The 26,388-nt window shown below is 39.5% G+C and overlaps 1 protein-coding gene across 3 annotated transcripts; it reads right to left on the bottom strand.

Moving 5' to 3' along the window:
• Positions 1 to 6,675: 6,675 nt before the first annotated feature.
• LOC141145351 (mast cell protease 1A-like) lies at positions 6,676 to 26,169 on the bottom strand. Of its 3 annotated transcripts, none has more exons than XM_073631970.1 (5): positions 25,814 to 26,169; positions 17,090 to 17,240; positions 13,974 to 14,103; positions 9,860 to 10,120; positions 6,676 to 7,063 (listed from the first exon to the last, which is right to left on the bottom strand). In XM_073631970.1, exons 2-5 carry the CDS (start codon positions 17,200 to 17,202, stop codon positions 6,914 to 6,916), a joined length of 654 nt encoding a protein of 217 aa, XP_073488071.1. In that variant the 5' UTR covers positions 17,203 to 17,240; positions 25,814 to 26,169; the 3' UTR covers positions 6,676 to 6,913. The 3 variants fall into 3 exon arrangements, with proteins under 3 accessions (XP_073488071.1, XP_073488053.1, XP_073488062.1); XM_073631952.1 differs by lacking the exon at positions 25,814 to 26,169 and adding an exon at positions 24,925 to 25,059; XM_073631961.1 differs by lacking the exon at positions 25,814 to 26,169 and having other exon boundaries at positions 17,090 to 17,268.
• Positions 26,170 to 26,388: the final 219 nt, after the last annotated feature.

Here is a 26,388-nt window from a genome sequence, read left to right as displayed (position 1 = left end):
CGTACGGGACCCCGAAAACCAAGCACCGCCTTCAGGCTTTCTAAGGCCGTAAATTTTTGATTTCACTCTTCACTGCCTATCACAGTTTCGGAGGCCATGGAATGCCCAGGTGGCAAAAAAACCCCCCAAATGACCCCATTTTGGAAAGTAGACACCCCAAGCTATTTGATGAGAGGTATAGTGAGTATTTTGCAGACCTCACTTTTTGTCACAAAGTTTTGAAAATTGAAAAAAGAAAAAAAAAAATTTTTTTTTCTCGTCTTTCTTTATTTTCAAAAACAAATGAGAGCTGCAAAATACTCACCATGCCTCTCAGCAAATAGCTTGGGGTGTCTACTTTCCAAAATGGGGTCATTTGGGGGGGGTTTGTGCCACCTGGGCATTCCATGGCCTCCGAAACTGTGATAGGCAGTGAGGAGTAAAATCAAAAATGTACGCCCTTAGAAATCCTGAAGGCGGTGCTTGGTTTTCGGGGCCCCGTACGCGGCTAGGCTCCCAAAAAGTCCCACACATGTGGTATCCCCATACTCAGGAGAAGCAGCTAAATGTATTTTGGGGTGCAATTCCACATATGCCCATGGCCTGTGTGAGCAATATATCATTTAGTGACAACTTTGTGCAAAAAAAAAAAAAAAAAAAAAAATTTGTCACTTTCCCGCAACTTGTGTCAAAATATAAAACATTCCATGGACTCAACATGCCTCAAAGCAAATAGCTTGGGGTGTCTACTTTCCAAAATGGGGTCATTTGGGGGGGTTTTATGTCATCTGGGCATTTTATGGCCTTCAAAACTGTGATAGGTAGTGAGGAGTAAAATCAAAAATGTACGCCCTTAGAAATCCTGAAGGCAGTGATTGGTTTTCGGGGCCCCGTACGCGGCTAGGCTCCCAAAAAGTCTCACACATGTGGTATCCCCATACTCAGGAGAAGCAGCTAAATGTATTTTGGGGTGCAATTCCACATATGCCCATGGCCTGTGTGAGCAATATATCATTTAGTGACAACTTTTTGTAATTTTTTTTTTTTTTTTTTTTTTTTGTCATTGTTCAATCACTTGGGACAAAAAAAATGAATATTCAATGGGCTCAACATGCCTCTCAGCAAATTCCTTGGGGTGTCTACTTTCCAAAATGGGGTCATTTGGGGGGGTTTTGTACTGCCCTGCCATTTTAGCACCTCAAGAAACGACATAGGCAGTCATAAATTAAAGGCTGTGTAAATTCCAGAAAATGTACCCTAGTTTGTAGACGCTATAACTTTTGCGCAAACCAATAAATATACACTTATTGACATTTTTTTTACCAAAGACATGTGGCCGAATACATTTTGGCCTAAATGTATGACTAAAATTGAGTTTATTGGATTTTTTTTAGAACAAAAAGTAGAAAATATCATTTTTTTTCAAAATTTTCGGTCTTTTTCCGTGTATAGCGCAAAAAATAAAAACGGCAGAGGTGATCAAATACTATCAAAAGAAAGCTCTATTTGTGGGAAGAAAAGGACGCAAATTTCGTTTGGGTACAGCATTGCATGACCGCGCAATTAGCAGTTAAAGCGACGCAGTGCCGAATTGTAAAAAGTGCTCTGGTCAGGAAGGGGGTAAAACCTTCCGGGGCTGAAGTGGTTAACAAAGAGTGAAACATTTTTAGGGGCTCTGAATACTTTCCGTCCCCACTGTAAATATACATTTTCCAAAATTCTGCATCAAATTAGTTAGTGAACTAATTTAGCACAATATACTCATAAAAATATATGAAAACAGACTGCTCTAGGAATGATGAGACCAACAATAACCCCCGCAATCCAGAGCAGTTAGCAATGGCAAAAATCCTAAACAGTTTTAGCAGATTAAGAGGACCATAAATGGTAGAATATATATCCGAAAAAACTTTAGAAATTAGATAAAAAACAGTTGAGGTCAATATCAACATTAAGGCCCCCAGGCACTAAAGACCCTAAACTATATATCCAATTGGTCTCGTTCTGTGACACCCGTATCTTTTTGTTGTCACCCCTCCAATGGTCTTTAATTAAATCTATTCCATAGAAAATTAATCCTGTGGGGTCCCTTTGGTGTACTTCCTTAAAATGCCTCGAGAGATTGTGTTTAGGAAAACCTTTTCTTATGTTTTTAATGTGTTCCCTAATCCTTACAAAAAGCGGTCTGGTGGTTCTGCCTACATACTGTAAGCGGCAAGGACACTCAATAACATACGGAACATGCGTGCTATTGCATGTAATAAGCTCTCTGATTTGGTATTCCTTATGGTTGGTCCTAGACCTAAAGGATTCTTTTTTCCTCGGTTGTTTCCTGCTTACTCTACAAGGTAGGCATTTTTGATACCTTTAAAAAACCTTAATTTCTGAAAATAATTTCACAGCCTTTGGAGGGTCAATAACATTATGGACCAAATGGTTCCTGAGGGTGGGGGCTCTTTTGTACACAAATCTTGTTTTTTTAGGAAGAATCTTTGATAAAACCCTATCTGACTTCAAAATAGGCCAGTATTTCCTAATGATCCTCCCTCAGGAACCATTTGGTCCATAACGTTATTGACTGTATTGTGCTGTAAAAATTTACATTTGTTCTGCTTTTATTTTTAAGATATTAGCAATTGTTTTTTCCAGAATATGACATCATCTACCCCCCCTACAACAGCTAAATTACACAAAACTGGGATGGTTGGATAGTGCTGCGTTTGTGCTGGTTTGTGCTGTTTATATATCTGTTCTATCCTCTATGATTTTTGCGTTATTAATGATTTATTAGGTAACCAAAAGTCACTCAGCCCCCCTACAACACCCAAAAGACACAAAACTGGTCTCGTTGGTTAGTGCTATGTTTGTGCTGGTTTGTGCTGCTAAAATTTTTATTTGTGCTGTTATGTTTTTTTTTAGTTATAACAGTTTTTTTCTTTTAAATCAAACCCCACCTGCTTTTCCCCCCTACAATCAGCACAAATATAAACTCAAGTGTGTTTCTTTAGTGCCATGTTTGTGCTGTTTTGTGGCGTAAAAATTTACATTAGCGCTACTTTTATTTTTCCGACATTAGCAAATGTTTTTTCCAGACTATGACATCACCCAGCCCTCCTACAACACTGTCTCACTATCAGTGGCCCCCGAGCCGGAGCTCACTAACCAGGTACCTGCAGTGCAGCGGATGCATGCGCGTGCCTCTGGCGGAGCGCTGCGCCTGCTATCCCGCTTAAAGGAGCCGACGGCTCGCGGGATTGTGCCGACCTGCCGCAGTATAATGACGGCGGCTGGTCGGCACGCGGTTAAACAAAAAAAAGAATATATGAGCACTGGAGGGAGCAGACCACAATCCCCACCACAGTGCTATAATGAACTTGTAAAATATCATGATAAAAGATATGTGCAAGGACTAAAAACAGTAATAAAACAGTAAAAGAACATGGTGGGGGTGGCATAGTCCCCACTATTATAAAATAATAAAGAATGTTTTCCAGAGTAGAGGAAATGTACAACAATATAAAATACTATAAAACAATATAAAATATACCTGGACTATAATCTAGTAATATACCTGGACTATAGTAGTACATTAGTTAAGGATATACAGTATCTCACAAAAGTGAGTACACCTCTCACATTTTTGTAAATATTTTATTATATCTTTTCATGTGACAACACTAAAGAAATTACACTTTGCTACAATGTAAAGTAGTGAGAGCGATAACACCAAATTTAACACACCTGCTCCCCATTCACACCTGAGACCTTGTAACACTAATGAGTCCCATGACACCGGGGAGGGAAAAGGGCTTATTGGGCCCAATTTGGACATTTTCACTTAGGGGTGTACTCACTTTTGTTGCCAGCGGTTTAGACATTAATGGCTGTGTGCTGAGTTATTTTGAGGGGACAGCAAATGTACACTGTTATACAAGCTGTACACTCACTACTTTACATTGTAGCAAAGTGTAATTTCTTCAGTGTTGTCACATGAAAAGATATAATAAAATATTTACAAAAATGTGAGGGGTGTAATCACTTTTGTGAGATACTGTATATATAACAAACAAAATGTGAATTATAATTATATAAATATATAGATAATACTGAAACATCAAGAAAACATCAGTGGCAAAGTCATAGGTATCAGAAGACATATTTTAAATATGGCCAGTAGAGGGAGTATGGAACAATGCTAAATATAAAAGTACTGTAAGTATTCTCATGAAGAAAACAATTGTAACAAAAATGTAATAACATTCTGAAACAATGTATCTTTTTATATAGCAGATTAAAAAAGAAAAAGAAAGGAAGATCATGGGTCCTAAAAGGATGCAAAACAAAAGCACCTCAATGGCACGAGTCATACAAAGTCAGGAATTTACTGTTTTATTGTATTTTTCTCTATTTCCTCACTGAGCTCTTTAGGAGAAATGGTTTACATTTTTAAATCCAAAATGTCTCTTTTCACATTGTTTCTTTCTTTTTTTTTTTTTTTTTTCATGCAAACTTTTTTTTATTGAAAAAAAGGTTTTCTTACAAATATTTGAAGCAACAATAATGGAACATACATATGAGAAGTATCATCACGTTGTTTCTTAAAGTGATTGTAATCGATCACCTTGTAAAATAACCCTTTCAGTTTAAAATAGAAATGAAAGGCAAAACATTTGTGTATAGATAATAAAAAACATCATCAATACCTCCCCCCCTTTTTTTTATAAGTGATCACATACTCTGCATAAAAGAGCTGGAGGGAAGAGAAGCAACAGTACACTGATCATCACAGTGAAAAGCTTGCAGGGGGGGCGCGTCGTGTCAAAACAAGTCTGATCATTGGAGGAGAGCAGGCTGAGTTCCCAGCATAGCTAGAGAACTGACCACAGTATGTTCTGCTTAGTATGGTCAGTTTTTTATAGTAAAGTAGAGGGACTAGCAGAAACACCAGGGATTCCACACAAAGGAAGACATACAAAGGGAACAGGATACTTTTGCTTACAAGTACATGGTAAAGCAGGTACATATCAAGAATATGAAATGTTAGGGTAAAAAACACTTTAACTCATAGGATAACTCCTAACGTCTGCCTTTGCAACCCACACTTTTAGTCCCTCTGTGGAACCATGATGCTTTTCTCCAGAGTGTCTAGGCATACTATGGTCACAAATGCCTTGTTTTATCATTCTGCGGTGCTTACCAAAGTGACTATGGAGAGTCCTAATTGTACGCCCTACAAAGAGTAGTCCACAGGGACATGAGAGACAAAAAAAAAAAAACAATGAATTCAGTGGAACAGTTGTAGAATGTTGAGATTTGGTATGTGTTATCATTGGCCAAAAATGAGTTCTGTCCATGCGTAATGAACTGACAGGTCAACACTTCCCTTTCCTGCACTGGAACATACCTACAAAGTTCCTGAACAGAAAGCTACCTCCAGGACAACCATTCTTATTTTGCTTTTTCAATTTACTAGGGACTCTGCTCTTAATGTTAGGGGCCTTATGATAGGCAAACCTTATTTTTGGGGGGTAGGACAGAGCCTAGTTTGGGATCCTGTGGTAAGCCAGTGTTTGATCAGAATTTTTCTCATACACTTTTACTTACTATGGAATTGTTTGATACATTTTATGTTATAGTGGGGTTGATTTAATAAAACTGGAAAGTGCAAAATCTGGTGCAGCTCTGCAAAGAAGCCAATCGGCTTCCAATTTTTTTTGCCAAAGCTTAATTGAACTAGATGAAGTTAGAATCTGATTGGCTACTATGCACAGCTGCACCACATTTTGCGTTCTTTAGTTTTAGTATATCAACTCCAATGTGTTTTATCCTCCAATTCACTCATGTTATTCTGTGGTAAAAAATTCTCAAGGGTAACTTTTATCTAAAAAATTCCTTATTATTATGTTACCTTTTTTCAGCATAATGTGCCATATCTCTTCAGTCTACAAAGTTGGCTCTTAGTTATGTTTGACTCTTGGGATGGTGACAGCTGAATGTGGGTAAGAATTGCTGGAAGTAGGCTTAAAATGGTTCTTAGGTGTTATTAAATGCCCATCAAAGCTCACTTGTAAAAAAGAACCCCAAGGAATTGGGATCACTGACATACATGGACTAATTTTAAGTGGATATTATTTTTATTGTTAATTAAAATGTTTTATTTTACTGACACCACCCTGTGCTCTGTGCTTATGCTTCCTACGGCAGATGGATTTTTTCCCAACATCTGGATGATGGTGCTGTATTCGCTTCTTTGTGTGACCATAATTTGATGACATTTCCAGGCCTATCGATACCCATATGCCTATGGCTCCCATAGACATTGCTTGAACTGTTCAAGACTAATTAGGGCTTGCTTTATCACTATAGCCTGGTTATTTATACCCTTTTGGTTATCAACATTTATTTGTGCTACAGTATTTTATTTAAATATTGGAAAATAATTGTTGAAAATAGCTGGAAAATTTGTTGGACAATAACTGGAGATACATTTGAAGGTATACTGACATGCTGTCGCCATAAAGGTGAATGAAATACTTCTCAAGCTCATGGTAACCACAGCATGACTAATGGCATAAATTAATATTGTGGTGAGAATGTAATTGGTTAGAAAATACATTGAATGTATATATAATCCAGTGTGCTATTGTAAGTAGAGTTGTGTATTATACAAGTAAAAAAACAATGACACTGTGTATGTATAATTTCAATGCATTTATTTAGCTTCAGAGGTTCTTTATATACAATATTATCAAATAGTTTAATATGTATTTATATAGTTCATACTCAGAATATTTGTAAAGACCATAGTACACATTGATATCCAGCAACTCACATTAATGCTAGTCAAAATCTTATCAAATTCACATGTTCCAGGTTTAATGCATTAATGCTCTTGCTTCTTTAGTAAACATCTGCCTATACATGTATGTCACACCTATTTCTTGCACTTCATTGTGCGTATGGTTTGTTTGATCCATTTAGCATGGGAAGAGACTTTAGTGTACAAGCCAGTAGGTGGTTTGTCTCCACCATGTACAATTCCTTGAAGGTCCATGCCACAGAATAAAGGACCACCAGAATCACCCTGTATAAACAAAATATTATCGGTTATCATGAATTAAAATATATGTAGCAACTTGAATACATTTCTAATGTTTATTATAAGAAAGTAAAATAATCAGCCAGTGGCATGTACAGTCTAAATACAAACTACAGACAACTTGAAATGGGAATCCTGCCTGACTAAGCTGGTCACACACCAGCAGATTTGGCTTTTTATAGGGGACCTTGCACCTAAAATGCAAGGTCCACTTTTAAAGTGACCTTCCCATCTTTGAAAAAAGCAGCATTAAAAAAAAAAAACTATAGGGGTAAAAGTTACCCAAAAAATGTACATGTTTTCTATGACTTCTACCTATTGTCCCTTCAGGGGAGATCTGAGGAATGAAGGAGACTCCAAATCTTGCTGAGAAGATGCTCCCAGCACTTTGTTGTAGTGTCCTCTCATGAGATTTGATATGTTCAATATTCCCCTGGATTGCTAGGTATGCTTTAATATCAATGCTGGATGGGATTATTAGAAGACATGACTGAACTGTGCGGTGGTTTGTTTATTAAAGGGATGGACGAAGTGATTTGGCTGTAAAATTACCATTTTGTTTTTGGCAAAATTTGGCCAAAGCAGAAACTGTCCATTTTGCTCATTGTCCGTGAGCTGTTTAGAAGAAAGTTGCTTGAAAAAAAAGCGACTCTGTTCCTAATTGATTTAGAGGGTAATTTACAGAGGGTCTATTGCTAATGGTTCGGCAATTTGCTAAAAGAGATCAGGTACAGGGAACTAAAAGTATGTCATCTTTAAGAGTCTAGCTAATGGCTACACAGATGATAGGGATATGTGTGCATATTAAATATTCCCATAACCATTAAAAATAAAATAGATATGCTTTCTGGCTAATGCATATCTATTCATATCAGTAGTAGTGTAAGAATGTATTACTGTTGTAAAATTTACCAAATGCTTTCTACCTTGAGATCTACATAAGAAAGTCATGTAAAAAAAAAGACACAAAAAGCATTCTGTTGCTGACCTAAAAATCTTGCCTCCTTTAAAGCATAGTTCCACTTTTGCAGTCAAATTTGAGAAAACCCCACTACATGGTTGTTTTGTGTTCCCATTCACACGGCATGCCTACATTTTTTTTTTTTAGAAGGATTTTTGAACAAGTGTAAGTTTGAGTAAGTATGTCCTAAGGACAGACTGGGGTTTATTTACTAAAACTAGAGAGTGCACTCTCTAGTTCTGGTGAAATTCTGCATAGAAACCAATTAGCTTCCAGGTTTATAGCCAAAGCTTAATTGAACACACTGAAGCTAGAAGCTGATTGGCTACCATGCGCAGCTGCACCAGATTCTGAGTGCTCCAGTTTTAGTAAATCTCCCCCACTGAGTCTCCTCTCATTAACACAACTTCTAAACCAGTTTTTAGGATAGACAGTCATTCAAATCTGGTTACAAGTGATAATGAAGACCTGCCTGCACTGTACAGACAGGGTTAATCATGGTTAATACCGCTACGAAGCCCCCTCATGAACAAAGAGAACTACATATGATTTTACAGTGCTGGAGGGTCCAGAATAGAGCATCTAAAAAAGGTAAGCTACAGTTTTTAAATATTTTTTAGGGTATGCTATGAAAGTGTAACAAATTTAAAGGGATTGTAAAGTCTCATGGTTTTTCACCTTAATGCATAGTATACATTAAGGTGAAAAACCTTCTGTGCTTCAGCTACCCCCAGACCCCCCCTTTTCTAACCTGAACCCAATCGTTCCAGTGACAAGCACAATCCAGCTGCTCCAGCCACTGTCTCAGGTCCTCAATGGATAGATTGATAGCAGCAGGAGCCATTGGCTTCCGCTGCTGTCAATCAAATCCAGTGACACGGGAGCCGGAGGCGAGCCGAGTCCTGCTTTCTGTGTCAACGGACGCAGCAGTGGGACTCGTGAGCGCACCCGCACGGGTGCCCCCATAAAAACGGCTCTCTGTGGGGGCACCCGATGAAGGGGAGGAGCCAGAAGCGCCGTCGGGGCACCCCAGAAAAGGAAGATTAGGGCTGCTCTGTGCAAAATCCTTGCACAGAGCAGGTAAGTATGACATGTTTGTTATTTAAAAAAAAAACCTTTACAATCACTATAAAGTAGGTAATATCCCAATTTGGCTGCAAAAGTGGAAATACACTTTAGGTCTTGGTATGCAGGCACTTTGTATTCTTAAAGCTGAACTCCAGCCTTACCATCAGTCTTGCACAGGCTCCTCACTTATACTGAAATTACTTACTGTGATTTCATTGCACACTGTGAGCTTTATATAAGCAAGTTGGATAGAGCCCTCCTCTTTCCTGGCTGGAGGACATCCAGCATCTTTAACCTCTTTCCTTCCCAGCTTTACTCTCCCTGGCCTGCCCTTTTGATTTGTTGGATTTTAGTTCTTTCAGTCATGAAGGTTCAATGTCATGTGTGGGTATTACCTAGCGCAGTCTGCATGCAAGTACAGCTTGCCTTGAAACTCCCACACCTCCTGACTGACATTCACCAATCAGACCTTTTTGATATTTGCATATCTCCTCCCAAGCGCTAACCCACTGCTTCCATCAGGGCTGAGGGTCTTGGGAGTACTATGGCAGAGTGATGTGATGTTTGAGCAGCTATGTATAACACCCCGCTGGCCCCTCCCACTAGTTATGATCTGCCTATCTTACATAGAGAAACACAGAGACACAATGATGTCATTGGGTCTAAAATAAGATATGTACTAAAAGATCATTAGCATATTGCTGGGAGTGGTGGGGATGGAGGAACCAGGGAAAGTAAAATATAATACTCACATTGTATGCATACTTTTTTTCTTGTGGGTCTCCAGCACAGATAAATTTCTTCACATCAATATTTGGGAATGTCTTAGAACATATTTCTGCTGAAACCACTTTTACATCAACTTTTCTTAATGTTGGAGCCTCATCTTTGTTATAATCTTTATATATGCCCCAACCTGCTACACTGCACACGCTTCCAGGGTTCACCTTCCCTCCATTGTGGTTAATGGGCAGTGGTAATACATATCGATTTAACACTGCTTTTTCTCTGAGCTGCAACACAAATATACAAAGGTGAAATTAATTAGTTAGCATTAGCAATTCAAGAACAACACAAGCTTAAAAAATAGGGTTGTTATTGTTATCAAAGTGATTCTGACTGTACTGAAGTTAAACTAATCATTATAATAGAAAGACAGTGTAGCATGGCCTATGCCCATGAAGCCCTGCTAAAAGTATACTTGGGCCTTTTGAGTGCTTCTCACCCTGGTCTTTCACAGTGCTTTTCTCTGAGTAGCCAATTCCTAGACCCAAGCATACATGGGGCTAAGCAAATACTAAATATAGCAAATCTCCTCCTTGATATGGGGGAAATATAATTGTGCTACTATTATTCCATTCCTATAGATTGTGGATTACACTAGACATGTGCACTGACAAAACATTTGTTTGTTTTCTTTTTCGTTTCATTCGTTTTCTAGCTTTTTTCAGAAATTCTGAGATTCGGAGAAACGAAAATTCGGATTTTAAAATTTCCAAATTTTCGAATTTTCGGATTCCGAATTTCTGGATTTTCGAAAATTCAAAAATTCGAAACTCCGAAAATTCAAAAATCTGAAAAAACTAAAGAAAATCAGTAAAATTCGAAATAATAACTAATTTTTAAATTATAGGTATTGGTATTTCCTTTCAAATTTGGCTGTTAGTGAACATAACGAGTACGAATTTATCTGAAGTTATGAATTATCCAAAATAACGAATGCCGTATCTAAACGAATGGAATGGAACAAATTAATAATACATAATAATAGTAAAAAGGTTTTATTATTATTATTGTTATTTATTATTATTAGATCATTACGTTCCATTCGTGTAGATATGGCATTCGTTATTTCAGATAATTTGTAACTTCGGAAAAATTCGTACTCGTTATGTTCACTAACAGCCAAATTTGAAAGGAAATTCAAATACCTATAATTTAATATTTATTATTAGTTAGTTATTATTTCAGATTTTCGGGTTTTCGAATTTTCAGATTTTCATTCTTTTGAATTTTCAGATTTTCATTCTTATTTTTGGATTTCCTAAATTTCTAATTTCCGAAATTTCTAATTTTCAAATTTCAAATTTCTGAAATTTTGAATTTCCGAATTTCCGAATTTCGAATTCCCGAATTTCGAATTTCCAAATTTCGAATTTCTGAATTTCCGAATTTCGAATTTCCGAATTTCGAATTTCCGAGTTTCCAAATTTCGAATTTCCGAATTTCGAATTTCTGAATTTCCGAATTTTCAAATTTTGAATTTCTGAATTTCCAAATTTCAAATTTCTGAATTTCCGAATTTCCGAATTTCTGAATTTCCAAATTTTTGGAAATTCGTAAATTCGAAATTCAGAAATTCAGAAATTCAGAATTTTGGAAATTCGTAAATTCGAAATTCGTAAATTCAGAATTTCGTAAATTCGGAAATTTTGGAAATGGAAAAATTCAGAAAATCGGAAATTTCGGAATTAATGAATTTGTCAAAATTCGTTAAAAATAGAATTCAGAACTAAACGAATTGCACATGTCTAGATCACACATATATGGAATTTTTGGGCTTGAAGGCTTTAGGAGAAGTATTGAGCACTCTGGCTGGAAGCACGTCATCATCTGTTGAGCCTATTGTCAGTTATTATTAGATTTGAAGTATGTATTACACTTTATACAAGTTCAAATAAAGTTTTCTACATTTTCTTACCTTATGCCCAGGTAGAATACATCATCACAGATGAGGTTCTCTCCCTTGCTTGGTCTGCCCTAAGGGGGCTTCCTCTTGCCCACGTGTCCACCCCAGGGGTAGCTTTACCCAGCATTGTGCAGCCACGGTGTACTTTTGGATCTTTCTCATGTTCAAGTATGTGATATTTAAACATACAGTTTGTAAAGCTGTATATAACTAATTAGTGTACAACTTTTAATTAAGACCCATTCCACACAGGCGTTTTTGAGGCACTTTAGCGCTAAAAATAGCGCCTGAAAAGCGCCTAAAAAAAAAAGCCTCAGCTGCAAACCCAGTGTAAAAGCCTGAGTGCTTTCACACTGGGACGCTGGGCTGGCAGGGCGTCACAAAAAGTCCTGCCAGCAGCTTCTTTGCAGCGGTGAAGGAGCGGTGAATACACCGCTCCTGCCCATTGAAATCAATGGGGCAGCGCTGCCATACCCTTTTTAACCGATTTAACCCTTTTTCGACCACTAGCGGGGGGTTAAAACCACCCCGCTAGCGGCCGAATAGTGCCGCTAAAACGGCGGTAAATCAACACTAAAAATTGCACCGCTTTACCGCCGACACCCGGGCGCTGTGAGTGTGAAAGCACTCTAAGTATTTTTGTGTTTAGTAAAATTGCTTTATCTTTGTTTGGTCCTCATTCTGTCCTAAATAAGGTATCCGTGAAACGTGATGACAAAGAAAGGACTCTTTGCCAAAGGCCTCCGTCATCAGATTATATTATGTAATGTGAAAGGTCTAGGTCAGTGGTTTGATGTTTATCATTGAATTCATTTTTTCAGAATGAGTAGCTTGCATGTGAGATATGCTAATTGAATAAAATTGGTGATGATTTTAGGATCACATGGATCCACAGATTTTTTTAATAAGCATGTCTATATAAAGATATTTGCATGATTTTAAAATATGTCATTAAGCCTAGGTTCATATTGGTGTGATTTGACATCCAATTCCCAAAAGTAGTTCCTGTACTACTTTTGGCGACTTTGGGGGGGGATTTGTATAGAAATCTGTGCAGGAACCCGCACTGAAGTCGGACTGCCTTGCCAGGTTGAAATTGTGCGAGTTCAGCTGAACTCACAATTTGTAACCCACAGCAATGTGAACCTAGGCCAAAACTTGTTTTGCTTTACTTGACATGGTTACCCATGTATATTTTTGCACCCTTTTTAGCTATATGTTTTTTCTAATGATCATGAGACCCAAATATATATATATTTTTAATTATTTAACTGCACATTTTTAATTCAATTTCCCACTGCTTAGCAGACTGAGCTTCCCAGCTTTACTTGAACCTTTAGCAGTCTTATATCACTGGGAAGTCTTCATTTTTTTAAATCATTATCTATAATGTAAATTGATAGATCAAGGAAACTCATTGGCAAATATCCCGTAATGGTCATGGTAAGTGGGTGGTTATGATAAATCTAAAGCAATTATCTTAGAGTCCCTAAGAGATAAGAAGTCTCAGGGTGATTCACCTAGCTTGCTATTCACCCAAAAATGGGGATACTGAATAAGAATAAACCTAACCTTTATGATTTTGTTTATCTACCATATATTATGCTATTCATTGCCATTACCCAAGAAAGGACATTTTAATAATTGCTTAAATGGCAATGGTGCTCCACATTAGAAAATTAGAGCTAAACTCCACGATAAGCAAAATGGTGTAGATACAGGAGGCATTTGTATTCTTATCTTGGTGTGCTTTGCGTATTTCTTGCAGATATGTGTAGTAATCCAGTGTGAAACTTTTCCTCTGGGCAGGAGCTTCCTGTAATAGAGACCGGTCATTGCTGCTCTCTCTGCTTGTGCAGGGTGACTGGTCTTGTCTCCGCCCCCTCCTGTAGTTTTTTTACAACCAGCCTGTAATGGGTGGACCTTCAGGGTCCCTTCCAGGCTACTCTCTGCACAGACTATGTACAGCACAGTAATGATGTCTCTGCTACTTTTATTTAGTAATATCTGGGTTTGAAAAAGTGTTTGGTGCACACAAAGTAGTATTAAATCCCCTGTGTCTATTGAGGAATATATTGTTTTTCTGTGCCCAGAAAAGCTTTAACTATCTACGAAACCATACTAAGCAAACATTTCAGCATAACTGGGCAACAAAGCCACATTTTCTCTGAACTTACCTTTAGCAGCATGATGTCATTGCCAGGTTTATTGTGTTGTTGGCGTGGGAGTATTTTGCAAACTTTTATTACCTGCCAGGAATTTTCTTTGGATATAATATTATGGGCTCCCAATATTACTTGCATATTTCTGTAATGCAAAAACAAAAAAATGCTAGTGTAACTAAAAGAAAAGAGCCAGGGTCAGATGGATCTGTGGGTGACTGTATGGGGACAGGCTGGATGTTGACTGGTGAAAAGTTAATCAGACAAATGAGGAAACCAGTCCTTATCATTATAACCCCCCCTCCTTACTTCCCCAGTAACCTGTCACAATGCTCTTTCTCTCCACTCCTTCTATCTCCTAACCCCATTCATTAACGGAAACTCAAAAAGTCAGCTGAGGCAACTGTACAAGTGTGTGTGTGTGGATGTCTATGTGCCAGTGTATGCCACCAATGGGCCTATGTGCAAGACAACTTTTTGAGAGCCCCCAAATTCAATTATTGCCCAGGGAAAATACATGACAGATGGATAGATGCAGATGAAGAATAGCTTTTGTGATACCATGAATGTTCTAATGATCAAGTTGCTGTCAGACAGTAAACCCCCTTTACTTCCAACCAATAAAGATGTAGGGAATGAAGGAGATGCTCTTTGCCCAACAGCACTTGCATATTACAATTATAAGGAGCATGGCAGGGGCATCATGAAGAATTCTGAACCCCCTTTCCCACCGTTTAGCTGTCCTAGAAAGGAGCAGTGTTCAGTCTGTGATGGCAGGAGAAGTCCTACCACCTGCTTGAATGTTTAGTATAAATGAGCCTCTAGTGGTGGCCATACAGTACATGCTTTGATTTGACTGTGTAAACAATTGAATGGGTGTCATTTCCCTTATCATTAATTTAGACTTCAGATCAAAATTTATTCAAACTGAGTTGATCGTTCAGGACAGAAAATGATCATTCGTGTTTCATTGAACTCTGAGATGCTTTGTTTATTAATTCAATTTCAATATTCAAATTCAATTGTATTTCAATCAAATTATGAAATTGCATGGGGAAAACAAAGATGTGATCAATAACTTTTGATTGTATCCTCCAACAATTGATGGAAATCCACTTTCCTGTGTGTATCATATCGATCAAATGGGTTGTCAACCAAATATCAATTATTCCTATTGAGAGAGATCGACTGAAACAAAAATCAATCATTTATCAAAGCGTGTATGGCCACCATAGGTCTAAGAGGATCTTTGTGCAGATGTACAGTTGGTACAAATGGTACATTCACCCTGTAGCAAGCAGTGTTCATTTCATTGACGAAATAAAGACTATTTTAGTCAAGTTAAAACTAAAACAATTCAGATGACTAAAATTCGACTAGAACTAAAATGGCATTTTAGTCAAAAGACTATGACTAAAACTAAATTGAAATGGTAGCAAGAAATACAAGATGCCGGCACAGTAAGGTAAGGACTAATTCACACGAGTGTCCAATAAAAGCACGTAGTTTTACTGCGTATTTACTGCCCCTGATCACCCATCTAAATAAAGCAATGCAGTCACTCAGGGCTGTACCCATGCTGTGGCAAAAGTTAAACAGCATTTAACATTTGGTAGGTGTTATCACTGTTGAATGCAACCTGAGCAAGCGAATGGGGGTGTGCCACAACTTCCCTGCAACTGCATGCAATGCACACAGGCATTTTAAGAGTAAACAAGGCGGTGAGAAGACAATGACTTATCGCTATGCTAGCTGCATGCATGTGCAAGCCCTAAGAAAGCATCAAATTGTTAAATAGAGATTTCCTTTTTTTTTATACTATTATTACTGTATTATTGATTAATTAACCACTTCAGCCCCGGAAGGATTTGCCCCCTTCCTGAACAGGCCAGGCGTCGCTTTAACTGACAATCGTGCGTCATGGTACCCAAACAAAATCGACGTCCTTTTTTTCCCACAAATAGAGCTTTCTTTTGGTAGTATTTGATCACCTCTGCGGTTTTTATTTTTTGCGCTATAAACAAAAAAAAGAGCAACAAATTTGAAAAAAAACAATATTTTTTAGTTTTTGCTATAATAAATATCCCACATTAAAAAAAACCTAATTTCTTCATCAGTTTAGGCCGATATATATTCTTCTACATATTTTTGGTAAAAAAAATCGCAATAAGCGTAAATTGATTGGTTTGCGCAAAAGTTATAGCATCTACAAAATAGGGGATAGATTTATGGCATTTTTATTATTTATTTTTTTTACTAGTAATGGCGACGATCAACGATTTTTATCGGGACTGCAACATTGCAGCAGACAGATTGGACACTTTTGATACTTTTTTGGGACCATTGACATTTATACAGTGATCAGAGCTAAAAATAGCCACCAATTACTGTGTAAACGGGCAGGGAAGGGGTTAACACTAGGGGGCGATCAAGAGGTTAAACGTGTTCCCTCGTGAGTGTTTCTTACTGTGGGGGGATGGGAGTGACTAGAGGAGGAGCATATCGCTGTTCTTAACTAATAGGAACACACGATGTGCCTCTCCTCTCCTGACAGAACCGGGATTTATGTGTTTTCACACACAGATGCCCGTTCTGTCTCTCGTGCCCGCGATCACGGGCTACGCGCATCTGGTCCCCCCACTGTGCAGTGTGCGCGTGTGCCTGCCAACGTACCTGTATGTCATTTTGCGCAGGACTGCCAACCTACCGACGTATATGTATGTGAGCTAGTCGGGAAGTGGTTAATTATCAATAAATACAGTATGTTATTTACTTTACAGCTAAATAAATAAAATTGTAAAAAAATCAAAAATGTAGATATAAAAAGAACATGTTGAATCTGACTGCTTTAAGTGTTAAAAGTTTAGTGATTGTCTATCCTAAAATATAACTTTACTATAAAAAAACTTGTGGCATAGATCATAAAAATGTATGTTTTCTGTTTTCTATGACATAATTAAAAGGTATACTAATGTGTCTTCTCTAGTTAATGTTTTTTTTTATATATCTACTAATGTATTTTCTCCATAAAGCGTGGCTTCCGATCTTTGTATATGTTACACTCCCACAGGTTTTCTTCATACACAGTTCTGTACATGAGACCCTAATGACATGAATGTTCCCATACGTACGTGCCATTGCAGTGAGCTGCCGTCAAAACAACATCTTCACTTATCAGGATCCCGCCACATCTTTTATATGTATTTCCCGTTATGTCAAACTTCAGAAATGCCATATAGGGCATGGAATGAGGACTGACTTCTGTTCCACCAATAATCTCATCTGGTTTGGGATAATATAACAAAGTCATTTAGACTAAATTCATAGGCTAGTAGAAATCCACATCTGATTTAAATTGCAAGAGCCTTAAAGGCAGGTACTATTATACAACACTTACCACCATTACACGTTACAAAATTTTACATAGTTACATAGTTGGTGAGGTTGACAAAGACATCAGTCCATTCAGTTCAACCTGTGATGTGTGTGTTTATGTCAATAGTACATTGTATACCCCTGTATGTTGTGGTCGTTGAGGTGCCCATCTAATGGTTTTTTTAAGCTATCGTTGCTCCCTGCTAAAACCACCGCTTGTGGAAGAGAATTCCACATCCTTACCGCTCTGACAGTAAAAAAAACCCTCTACGCCGTTTATGATTAAACCATTTCTCTTGCAACTAAATTGTTTTTTCCCTATGCTAGGGCCGCCAATATGGTATTTGTACATTGATATCATATCCCCTCTCAAGCTTCTCCTCTCCAGAGAGAATAAAGCTGGCCATACACCTATAGATTATCTGCAGATTTTCTATAGTTAGATGGAAAAAAGTGGGAGATTCCTCCATCCACACAGTTTAACAAACATGGAGAAATCTGTTGCACTTTTTCCATCTAACCATAGAAAATCTGCAGATAATCTATAGGTGTATGGCCAGCTTAAGTTCAATGCTTGTAGTCTTTCCCCATAGCTGAGGTCCTCCTGAAATCAAAATAAGGACTTTCTTACAACTAAACTTTATTTCTTGGAGCTCATCATGGCAGCCTACCTTTGTGTTGACCCTGCCCCTAAAGTTTAGGATGAGCCTTCAGAAATGGAGAATTACAGTAGGTATGGATAACAATTTTCCATATTTTAGTAAAATTGCTAAACTGAACCCTTCCAGTGGTCAAGATAAGGCCATAATGATTATTGATTTCTGGTCACAGGGCAACCAAAGTGATTGTCTAGACTGCCAATTATCGTAAGAGTGAATGCCTGGAACACAAGCAGTCTGCATTCGAGGCATTTGTCCCCGGGCACATACTGTGCTGCCTGAAACATACATACCGCTAAGTGCACCATCCAGCCGCAGCAGCTGTCAGCCTCTCATTGAGTTTGAGATGCTTGTGGGTAGCCAATCTGGATGCTACACCTGTGCCCTCCACCTGAGGGTGGCTGTTAAGCAGGGTGGAGGTGCAAGAAGAACAGTGTAAGTCCTATGTCACGGCACTGGAGACCAGGTGATAACAGAGAAGACAGCTGTGTTCCTAGTCTGTCCCTCCTCTTTCCCTAGCGCTAATTGGCTATCCCTACCCAGCATGGTACTTGTCTCTACTTTAGCCACTTTGCAAATGCATGCCAACTACAGCGGGCACTGCTGTTTATTAACACTGTCCACATTAAATAAAGCCTCTGAGGTCATCCAGTGTTGCAGTGTCCAATTAGGCCGCTACTCCCCTGGTGACACCTATGGAGTCTGAAGAGGTACAATGTTCCTCTAATACTCCCCTCCCCATGTACAGTGGTTAGCAACACAGCACCACCTACAGAGGGGAGGGTAAACTGCACCTGCCTACAGGCTTAACCCCTTGGCATTGGCGCTTCCCAGCCATTTAAGGGGTTTCAGATGCTGGGAGGCGGGGCAGGGTTTATGATCATGTGACCGCTGTGATTGGCTGTCACAGTGGTTACATGATCGGAATGCTACTTGCGATTGGGAGCTCTTTGTTAGCCGCAGGTAACTATGCCTCGAGCGCGCAGGGCACAAGCTCTCGGCAGAGCTGTATTTACATTCGGGTACGCAAATATGTGGTCGCTCAGTGTTGAGGACCACCCGCTGAGAGGCTGCATATTAGCGTACTGTCGGTGCCAAGAGGTTAACCTGCTAGGAGTGAGTCATGCGGATAGTAGAGCAATGATAGAGAAGTTACACTTTGTCCTTTGGATTGAGACAAGTATACACTAGAGAGGGATCATTTTTAGTGTTAGAAGTTTACAACCACTTTAAACCTTTTGCGCATTTGTACAGGCTCCTCTTCTGTACTGCAATTGTTTACTCTGATTTCACTACACACTGTGACTTTTACAGTATGCATTAGAAGCTGCAGCAAGTCAGATGGAATCAACCTAATTTCCTGACTGGAGGACATCCAGCATCATCTAGCTCTTTCCTCCCCCTCCTTTCTGTCCCTGGCCCATCTCTTTCAGTCATTGGATTTCAGTTCTTTAAATAATGTAGGCTCAGCATCCCATGTAAGTGTTATCTAGGGCAATCTGCTTGCCAATGAAACTTGCCTGGGAACACCTGCTCCTCCAGACTGAGATTCACCCATCAAGGGCTTTTGATATTTGCAAAATTCCTCCCAAGAGCCAGCCCACTGCTTGCATTAGGGCTGAGGGCTCTTGAGAGAAGTACTGACGCAGGGTGCTATGATATTTTCAAGAAGCAAAGTACAACATCCTGTTAGCCCCTCCCAATGGCCATGATTTTCCTGCACTGCATAGAGAAGCACATAGACAGAGTCATGATGTTACTGGGTCTGAAATGAGGATTGTAATAAAAAGCAAATGTTTATTTATTTTTTGTTAAAGCTTAATTGAACAAGCTGAAGTTAGAAGCTGATTGACTACCATGCACAACTTCACCAGATTTTGCACTTTCCAGTTTTAGTAAATCAACCCCATTGCTTGATATTTCATTCCAGTGCATAGTAAATTACAAGGACACAACATTTCTGGCAGGGTCAACATGTGTTTTTGTTCACTTGATTCAAAAGATTGTTTCATACTTATTTAAACCTTTAAATACATCAAGGGGGTGAATAAGGTTCAGGAAGGCAGTCTTTTCAATATGAAACCAAATTAAGAACATGGTGACATGACCTCAGACTAACTGGAGGAAAGTTCAAAATGAATCTTAGACCCCTTTCACACTGGGGCCGCCCGTGCGTCAGCGGTAAAGTGCTGCTAGTTTTAGCAGCGCTTTATCGCTTTTTAAGCAGAGCTTTTTTGACTGCTAGTGGGGCACTTTTAACCCCTGCTAGCGGCCGAAGCTTTGGAAGCGCTAGCCATTCATTTCAATGGGCAGGGCGTTTTGGGAGCGCTGCATACAGCGCTCCCAAACCGCCCCAGAGATGCTGCTTGCAGGACTTTTCCTAACTTCCTGCATCGCCCCAGTGTGAAAAGTCAATGAGAAGTGAATGGGAGGAGGTTTTCAGGTGCTTTACAGGCGCTATTTCTAGCGTTAAAATGCCTGAAAACCGCCTTAGTGTAAAAAGGGTCTTAGAAAGTATTATTTTACTGAAAGGGTAGTTGATGATTGGAATACACAATATATGTTTATATTAAAACACAAAATATCAGTTAAATAATATATGAAATTTAAATACAACCGAATCAAAACTATTGAAGTTTTTCTTTTAAGGGGATTTGCTCTTTTGAAACAACTTTTTGACTTTTATGCTTTGTAAACTGGCCGAGTACGGAGACTTTCTAAGCCGACTGGAAAAAAGCCCAAGAAAATCATGTGCATGCCAGGTTATGTGCCCCTCACATATCATCCAATCCGCACCTTCATCCTTCCTGGCTGATCTCATGTGCATGGCCAGGGGAGACACATCTACAGGCAAAAATAGCCAGCACAACAAAATGAGAATCTCAAATACTGTATTCACTAAGTATCAGATTACAAAGCATGCAGTAATACTGTGATGGTGGTTTCTACTGTATGTTTGCTTATTGTGATCTCAGTGAATATCTAAAACCCAATTTGGGGCAACTAAAAATGATCTGTTGCAGCAGGTATGCAGTCTTTAATTGCTTGTTTAGGTCTAGGGGAACTTACTTAATCCTCCGCTCCTCCCGGCAACCATACTTGTCCCCGCAGCCTCATCTCCCCCATGCTCTAGCGGTCTAGGATCTTAATGTCATTAAGACCAAAGCAGGGTCCATAGCCCTGCTTTGGACATGTTGATGCCGAGGGACAGTCCTTCGCTGCAGCATGAGGGAGCGCCATCTGCTAGGTCAGAGGAGGATCAGGCAGGGGCGTTGCTACGTCTACAAAAGATCTGGGGCTAGAGCCCATAGCAACGTAGTAAAGAAAGTCATACGCTTGGGCGGGCATACACATGTAACTAATATACGTGTGTGTGTATATATCCCCAGAGACCCCCCCCCTTACATCAGGGTCCCCAGAAAGCCCCCCTTACATTAGGATCCCCAGAGAGCCTCCCCTTTGATCAGAGTTTCCAGAGAGCCTCCCCTTGCATCTGGGTTCCCAGAGAGCCTCCCCTTCATCATGGTTCCCAGAGAGCCTCTGCTTCATCAGGGTTCCCAGAGAGCCTCCTTCTTGCATCAGGGTTCCCAGAGAGCCTCCCCATTGCATCAGGGTTCCCAGAGAGCCTCCCCTTCATCAGGGTTCCCAGAGAGCCTCCCCTTCATCAGGGTTCCCAGAGAGCCTCCTCCTTGCATCAGGGTTCCCAGAGAGCCTCCCCTTCATCAGGGTTCCCAGAGAGCCTCCCCTTCATCAGGGTTCCCAGAGAGCCTCCCCCATAAATCAGGGTCCCCAGAGAGCCTCCCCCTTAAATCAGGGTTCCCAGAGAGCCTCCCTCTGCATCAGGGTCCCCAGAGAGCCCCCCCCACTTACATCAGGGTCCCCAGAGAGCCTCCGCTCCCCTTGGGGACACTTGCAGAGACTCGGGGCTGTGGGCCCCAGATTCGGGGCTATAGCCCCAAAAGCCATCCCCTAGCGACGCAACCGGGATCAGGTAAGTAACTTGTTTCTCCTCTCCCCTGGACAAAACAAGCTACTTAGCCTTGCAGGGTGCAGCCCCACTGCATGTGATAATGTTACATTTTCCCAGAGCTGAGCTTTAAAAGTGGTATTAAAGAAGAAGTTCAGCCAAAGCTTGTTTGGATGGGCTTTTCCTATGGATCACAGGAGTGCAGTCCGTTTCGCATTCCTGTGAACCGTTTTCAAGACTCGGGGCTGTGGGCCCCAGATTCGGGGCTATAGCCCCAAAAGCCATCCCCTAGCGACGCAACCGGGATCAGGTAAGTAACTTGTTTCTCCTCTCCCCTGGACAAAACAAGCTACTAAGCCTTGCAGGGTGCAGCCCCACTGCATGTGATAATGTTACATTTTCCCAGAGCTGAGCTTTAAAAGTGGTATTAAAGAAGAAGTTCAGCCAAAGCTTGTTTGGATGGGCTTTTCCTATGGATCACAGGAGTGCAGTCCGTTTCGCATTCCTGTGAACCGTTTTCAGCAGAGAGCGTGCTGAAGTGCGCTCTCTGCTGACGTCACAGTATGAGTCCAGGCACCGCGTCATCAACACCATGTAGTCGGGATCTGCCCAGATCCCTGGACCAGCACCCAGCTCAGCCTCTCAGTGAGCCACTGAGAGCCTGAGGTGGTCGCTCCGCCCCCTCCACAGTCCAGTGCTCCAATGAGCGCAGAGTGGCAGAGCAGAGAGCCGCTGACTGACAGTCAGCAGCTCTCTGCTCACAGAGCTGTGAGAACTGAGTGATCGGCGGTGTTCGATCGCTCGGTTCTCAGTGTTAGAGGCGCCGGGGGACAGATGCAGCATTGGACTGATGCTGCATCCACCTAGGTAAGTATGATACTAAAAAGGAAAAAAAAACATACTCCTCTTTTAAACCCAAAAGCAAAATTTATTATATTGCAGCTTACTAATTCTTAGATGTTATTGCCATTTTAGGTTTCTTTCTTAGGCTTTCCTTCTTCTATTTGAATCTGGTGATCCAGCCAGTAAGTCTGTCATTTTTCAAAAGCACAAGCTCTCCAGCAGAATGTATCAGTTAGAGGGATGAGACACGACATTTAACACTAGCAGGGGAGCTTACAATGGCCAACTCTTATTTATTCATGTAAAACCATTATCCCAAAAGGGAAAAAAACTGCTGTAACTGATTATAAAGTGTGAACTGGAATTTAGTAACTCTGCTATTACATTACACCAACACTACCTTCCCCCTGGACTGACAATGCTGCTGTCCAAAGGTGTCCCCTGTGCTCCTTCATCCAGAGTGGGGGCACTCTAATACAGGGGGTGTGTTACTGTCCAGATCACCAGGTGAAAACAGAGGGGAAATTCAAGCAACGTCACATCTTCACTGATCGTTATACAGTGTCTATTGGATACCAGTTTGCCTTATTGTTGATCCATGTATTGGGCTTACTTTCTCTGTACCCGCAATGTGCACTTTTTGATCTGTACCAAATGCTTATGCTAAAAATAATAAATACATTGAAATAAAAAACAGAGGGAGAAAAGCCTAAAAAAAAAAAAGAAAGAAAACAAATACAGCCACCACATCTGATTGGTAAGCTGCAATATATTATAATTTTGGATTTGGGTCTAATACCGCTTTAGGAGTTTCTTTTTGGTGTGCTTGCCATTTTTGACTTATATGCCCTAACCTCTGCTGAAGTAACTTAAATCAGATATTCAACATTTCGCCATGTATGTTATTTAATTATTGTGCATTAGTTCTCTATAGTTTTTCCTAAGAACCCTTTTCCTGTCATTGACTTTTTACCATGATATAGTTATGTAAAATTACCGTTACAGAAAGATTTCGGCGCCCCAGCTTTCCTCCCATAAGTTTTACCACAAGCATCAATACAAAATAGCAGAAGTGCACATTAGATGCTGCATTGGACATAGGATCAGCCATGGATGACTTTAACCTGTTTTCCCTTAGGGCTCATTCACTCCAGATGTGATGAAAACAGTGCAGTATTGCGTGTAGTATAACAAATGCTCACTTGTGATTCAGATGCTTTCTGGAGGTCTTCATACAATTGATTAAATGAGAAACTACAGAGGAAGGCACCTGAAGTTGCATTGTGCAGGTTATTTTCAAAGCTTATTGCAATGCATCTTTTTTTAATAAGAATGGGCTGCACTGACATAAATGGAATCTTAGAATACCGTGCAGTTTGCAGCTCATTATAAAAATGCATAAAACTCATCGGTTGTGTATAATCCATGAAGCAATTTGGAATCAGATGCATGAAATTTATTGCAAACCAACACTGTACAGTATAATCATTGGATTGCATAAAGCACAGGACTCCAACTAGGAAACAGCAGACTCCTTCTATGACATCACTAGTTTCTTAGAACTTACTAGTTCTACTTATGACATCACTAGTTTCTCACTTATGACATTACTAGTTTCTCAGAACTTACTAGTTCTACTTATGACATCACTAGTTTCTCACTTATGACATTATTAGTTTCTTAGAACTAAAGCTGAACATACTGTACCTTATACAATTTTCTTATTCAATTTCCTTTAGATTTACCTTCAACTATGTAGTGCAAGGGCCTGCCTGACTGCATACAGATTGAAAGTGTTTAGGTTTGACCTCATATTATACGGTTTTGGTAAATTTAAAGGAAAATTGTGCAAGAAAATTGTATAATATATGGCCAGCTTTACTAATTCTGCTTATGACATTGTTAGTTTCTTCATTACTAGTATTGAAGGACATACCTAGGTCTTTTACTTTCTCACCAGTCAGCAGTGTATACAAAAGTAATATACAAATGTGACAAAAGCAGAACATTCCAGTGATAAAAAAAAAAGAAACATTAGATATGATGAAAAATAAAAATATAATTTCTTGAAAAGTTTCCTCTACACTTCAAAGGGACCGAAATAAGAGATGAGGTTACTTACCTCCTGAGATACTGAGGATATGACAAGCCACAAGAAAGAAAATGAGCGAACCCATCGCAGCAAAAAGTCAAGACAACTCAGACAGGTTTATGCTGTATTTATATATACTACTGTACGAATGGAAGGGTTGACAGTCTGAGTGTATAAATTTCCAAGAAGCGTGTGGTGTGGGCAGGCCTGTGGCTTATTATTAAGCAGAAAGCACATTGTGGCCAGAGCAAAATTAGTCAATTTTGAACTAGTGCTATTGTACCTCCAAAGTTCTCATTGACTGGAGAAACATTAGATCCGTTTCTATATTTTAAAATGTCACAGTTACATTCAATATATATTTTCCTTGTTTTTCCTGCTTAAATTTAATCTGTAGTTATAGCCAACCTATACCTAAATTAATGAAATTAATATATAAACAGCAAATTATAAGATGAAACAATCAGCGCTACAAGTAAAAAATATTGTGATGTTTAAATAAGATAACCTAATAATAAACGTGCACAGCTGCTATACATTCCAAGTGGTACACCACTAATTTCAAAATAGATAGTAAATAAATAAATGTAGCGCTATGTGTAAAATTACAAATATATTGATAATTTTACACATAGCGCTACATTTATTTATTTACTATCCATTAATATATAAACCGTGCTTGCAGGATATATGTGGAAACCCAAACAATGTAAATGAACACTGGCAGTGGTATACAATCAAACAAATATCAATGTGATACACATGAATAACGATGAGTAACACATGAGTAACATGAAACAAATAAATGGATAACACAATCTATTTACAAGGTGCTGAGCGCTCCAAAAATAAAGTGCATAAGTGCTCCAAAAAATAGCAGGTGTCGAGTGCAATACTCCCCTCTTGTGACCCCACTCACCAAAATGTATGGATCCTCAGCTTCGCAGCCTGGGGTCAAAGCGCTGTGATCTAAATGATCTGGTATATGAGGAATAGATTCTCAGATGCCTCTCCATAGAAGTGGTATTCTTGTGGACATTTCAGAGTGGATCGACCATACTCAAAAAAGGGAAACAGAGAAGGAACTGATAGTGAAATACCGTTGGAACTAAATAAATTGTGCAAACTAAGCGACACTTACAAGATAACTGGATATCTTACAAATCGGTGGCAATTGCACCGTTCTAATTGGTGCAGCGCCACAATTTCCAAAAGTAGTTTCTGTACTACATTTTGGCGACTTCGGGGTGCAATTTTTATTGACATCAGTGCAGAAACCTGCACAGATGCCTCTGAAATTCCCCCCCGCAGTCGGGACTGACATGCGGGAATGAAATCTTTTCGCACGATTTCCTCACGCTGTCGGTGTGAACCAGGGCTCAAACTGGGACTTTGTAATTCAGCTTCTGCTATCCCAGGGACACCATTTCTTATCGAACTCCCTTAAGTTTACCTTCAAATATCATATGTAAAAATACAGATTTGCATAGCTGC

This window comes from Aquarana catesbeiana, linkage group LG01, assembly GCF_042186555.1.
Source record: "Aquarana catesbeiana isolate 2022-GZ linkage group LG01, ASM4218655v1, whole genome shotgun sequence".
In the NCBI taxonomy this organism is placed as follows: domain Eukaryota; kingdom Metazoa; phylum Chordata; class Amphibia; order Anura; family Ranidae; genus Aquarana; species Aquarana catesbeiana.
Note: the sequence above shows the minus strand (reverse complement) of the source record. Positions and strands in the feature narration are given on the sequence as shown.

What these genes read in the sequence shown, in the direction of transcription:
- LOC141145351 (XM_073631952.1), bottom strand. Translation starts at nt 24,979, where the DNA reads ATGGGTTCGCTCATTTTCTTTCTTGTGGCTTGTCATATCCTCAGTATC. An exon ending in TATCCTCAGTATCTCAGGAG is followed by an intron (nt 17,241 to 24,924) that starts GTAAGTAACCTC and finishes ATCCCAAACCAG; the next exon opens with ATGAGATTATTGGTGGAACA. An exon ending in AAAAAAAGTATGCATACAAT is followed by an intron (nt 7,064 to 9,859) that starts GTGAGTATTATA and finishes TTGTTTATACAG; the next exon opens with GGTGATTCTGGTGGTCCTTT.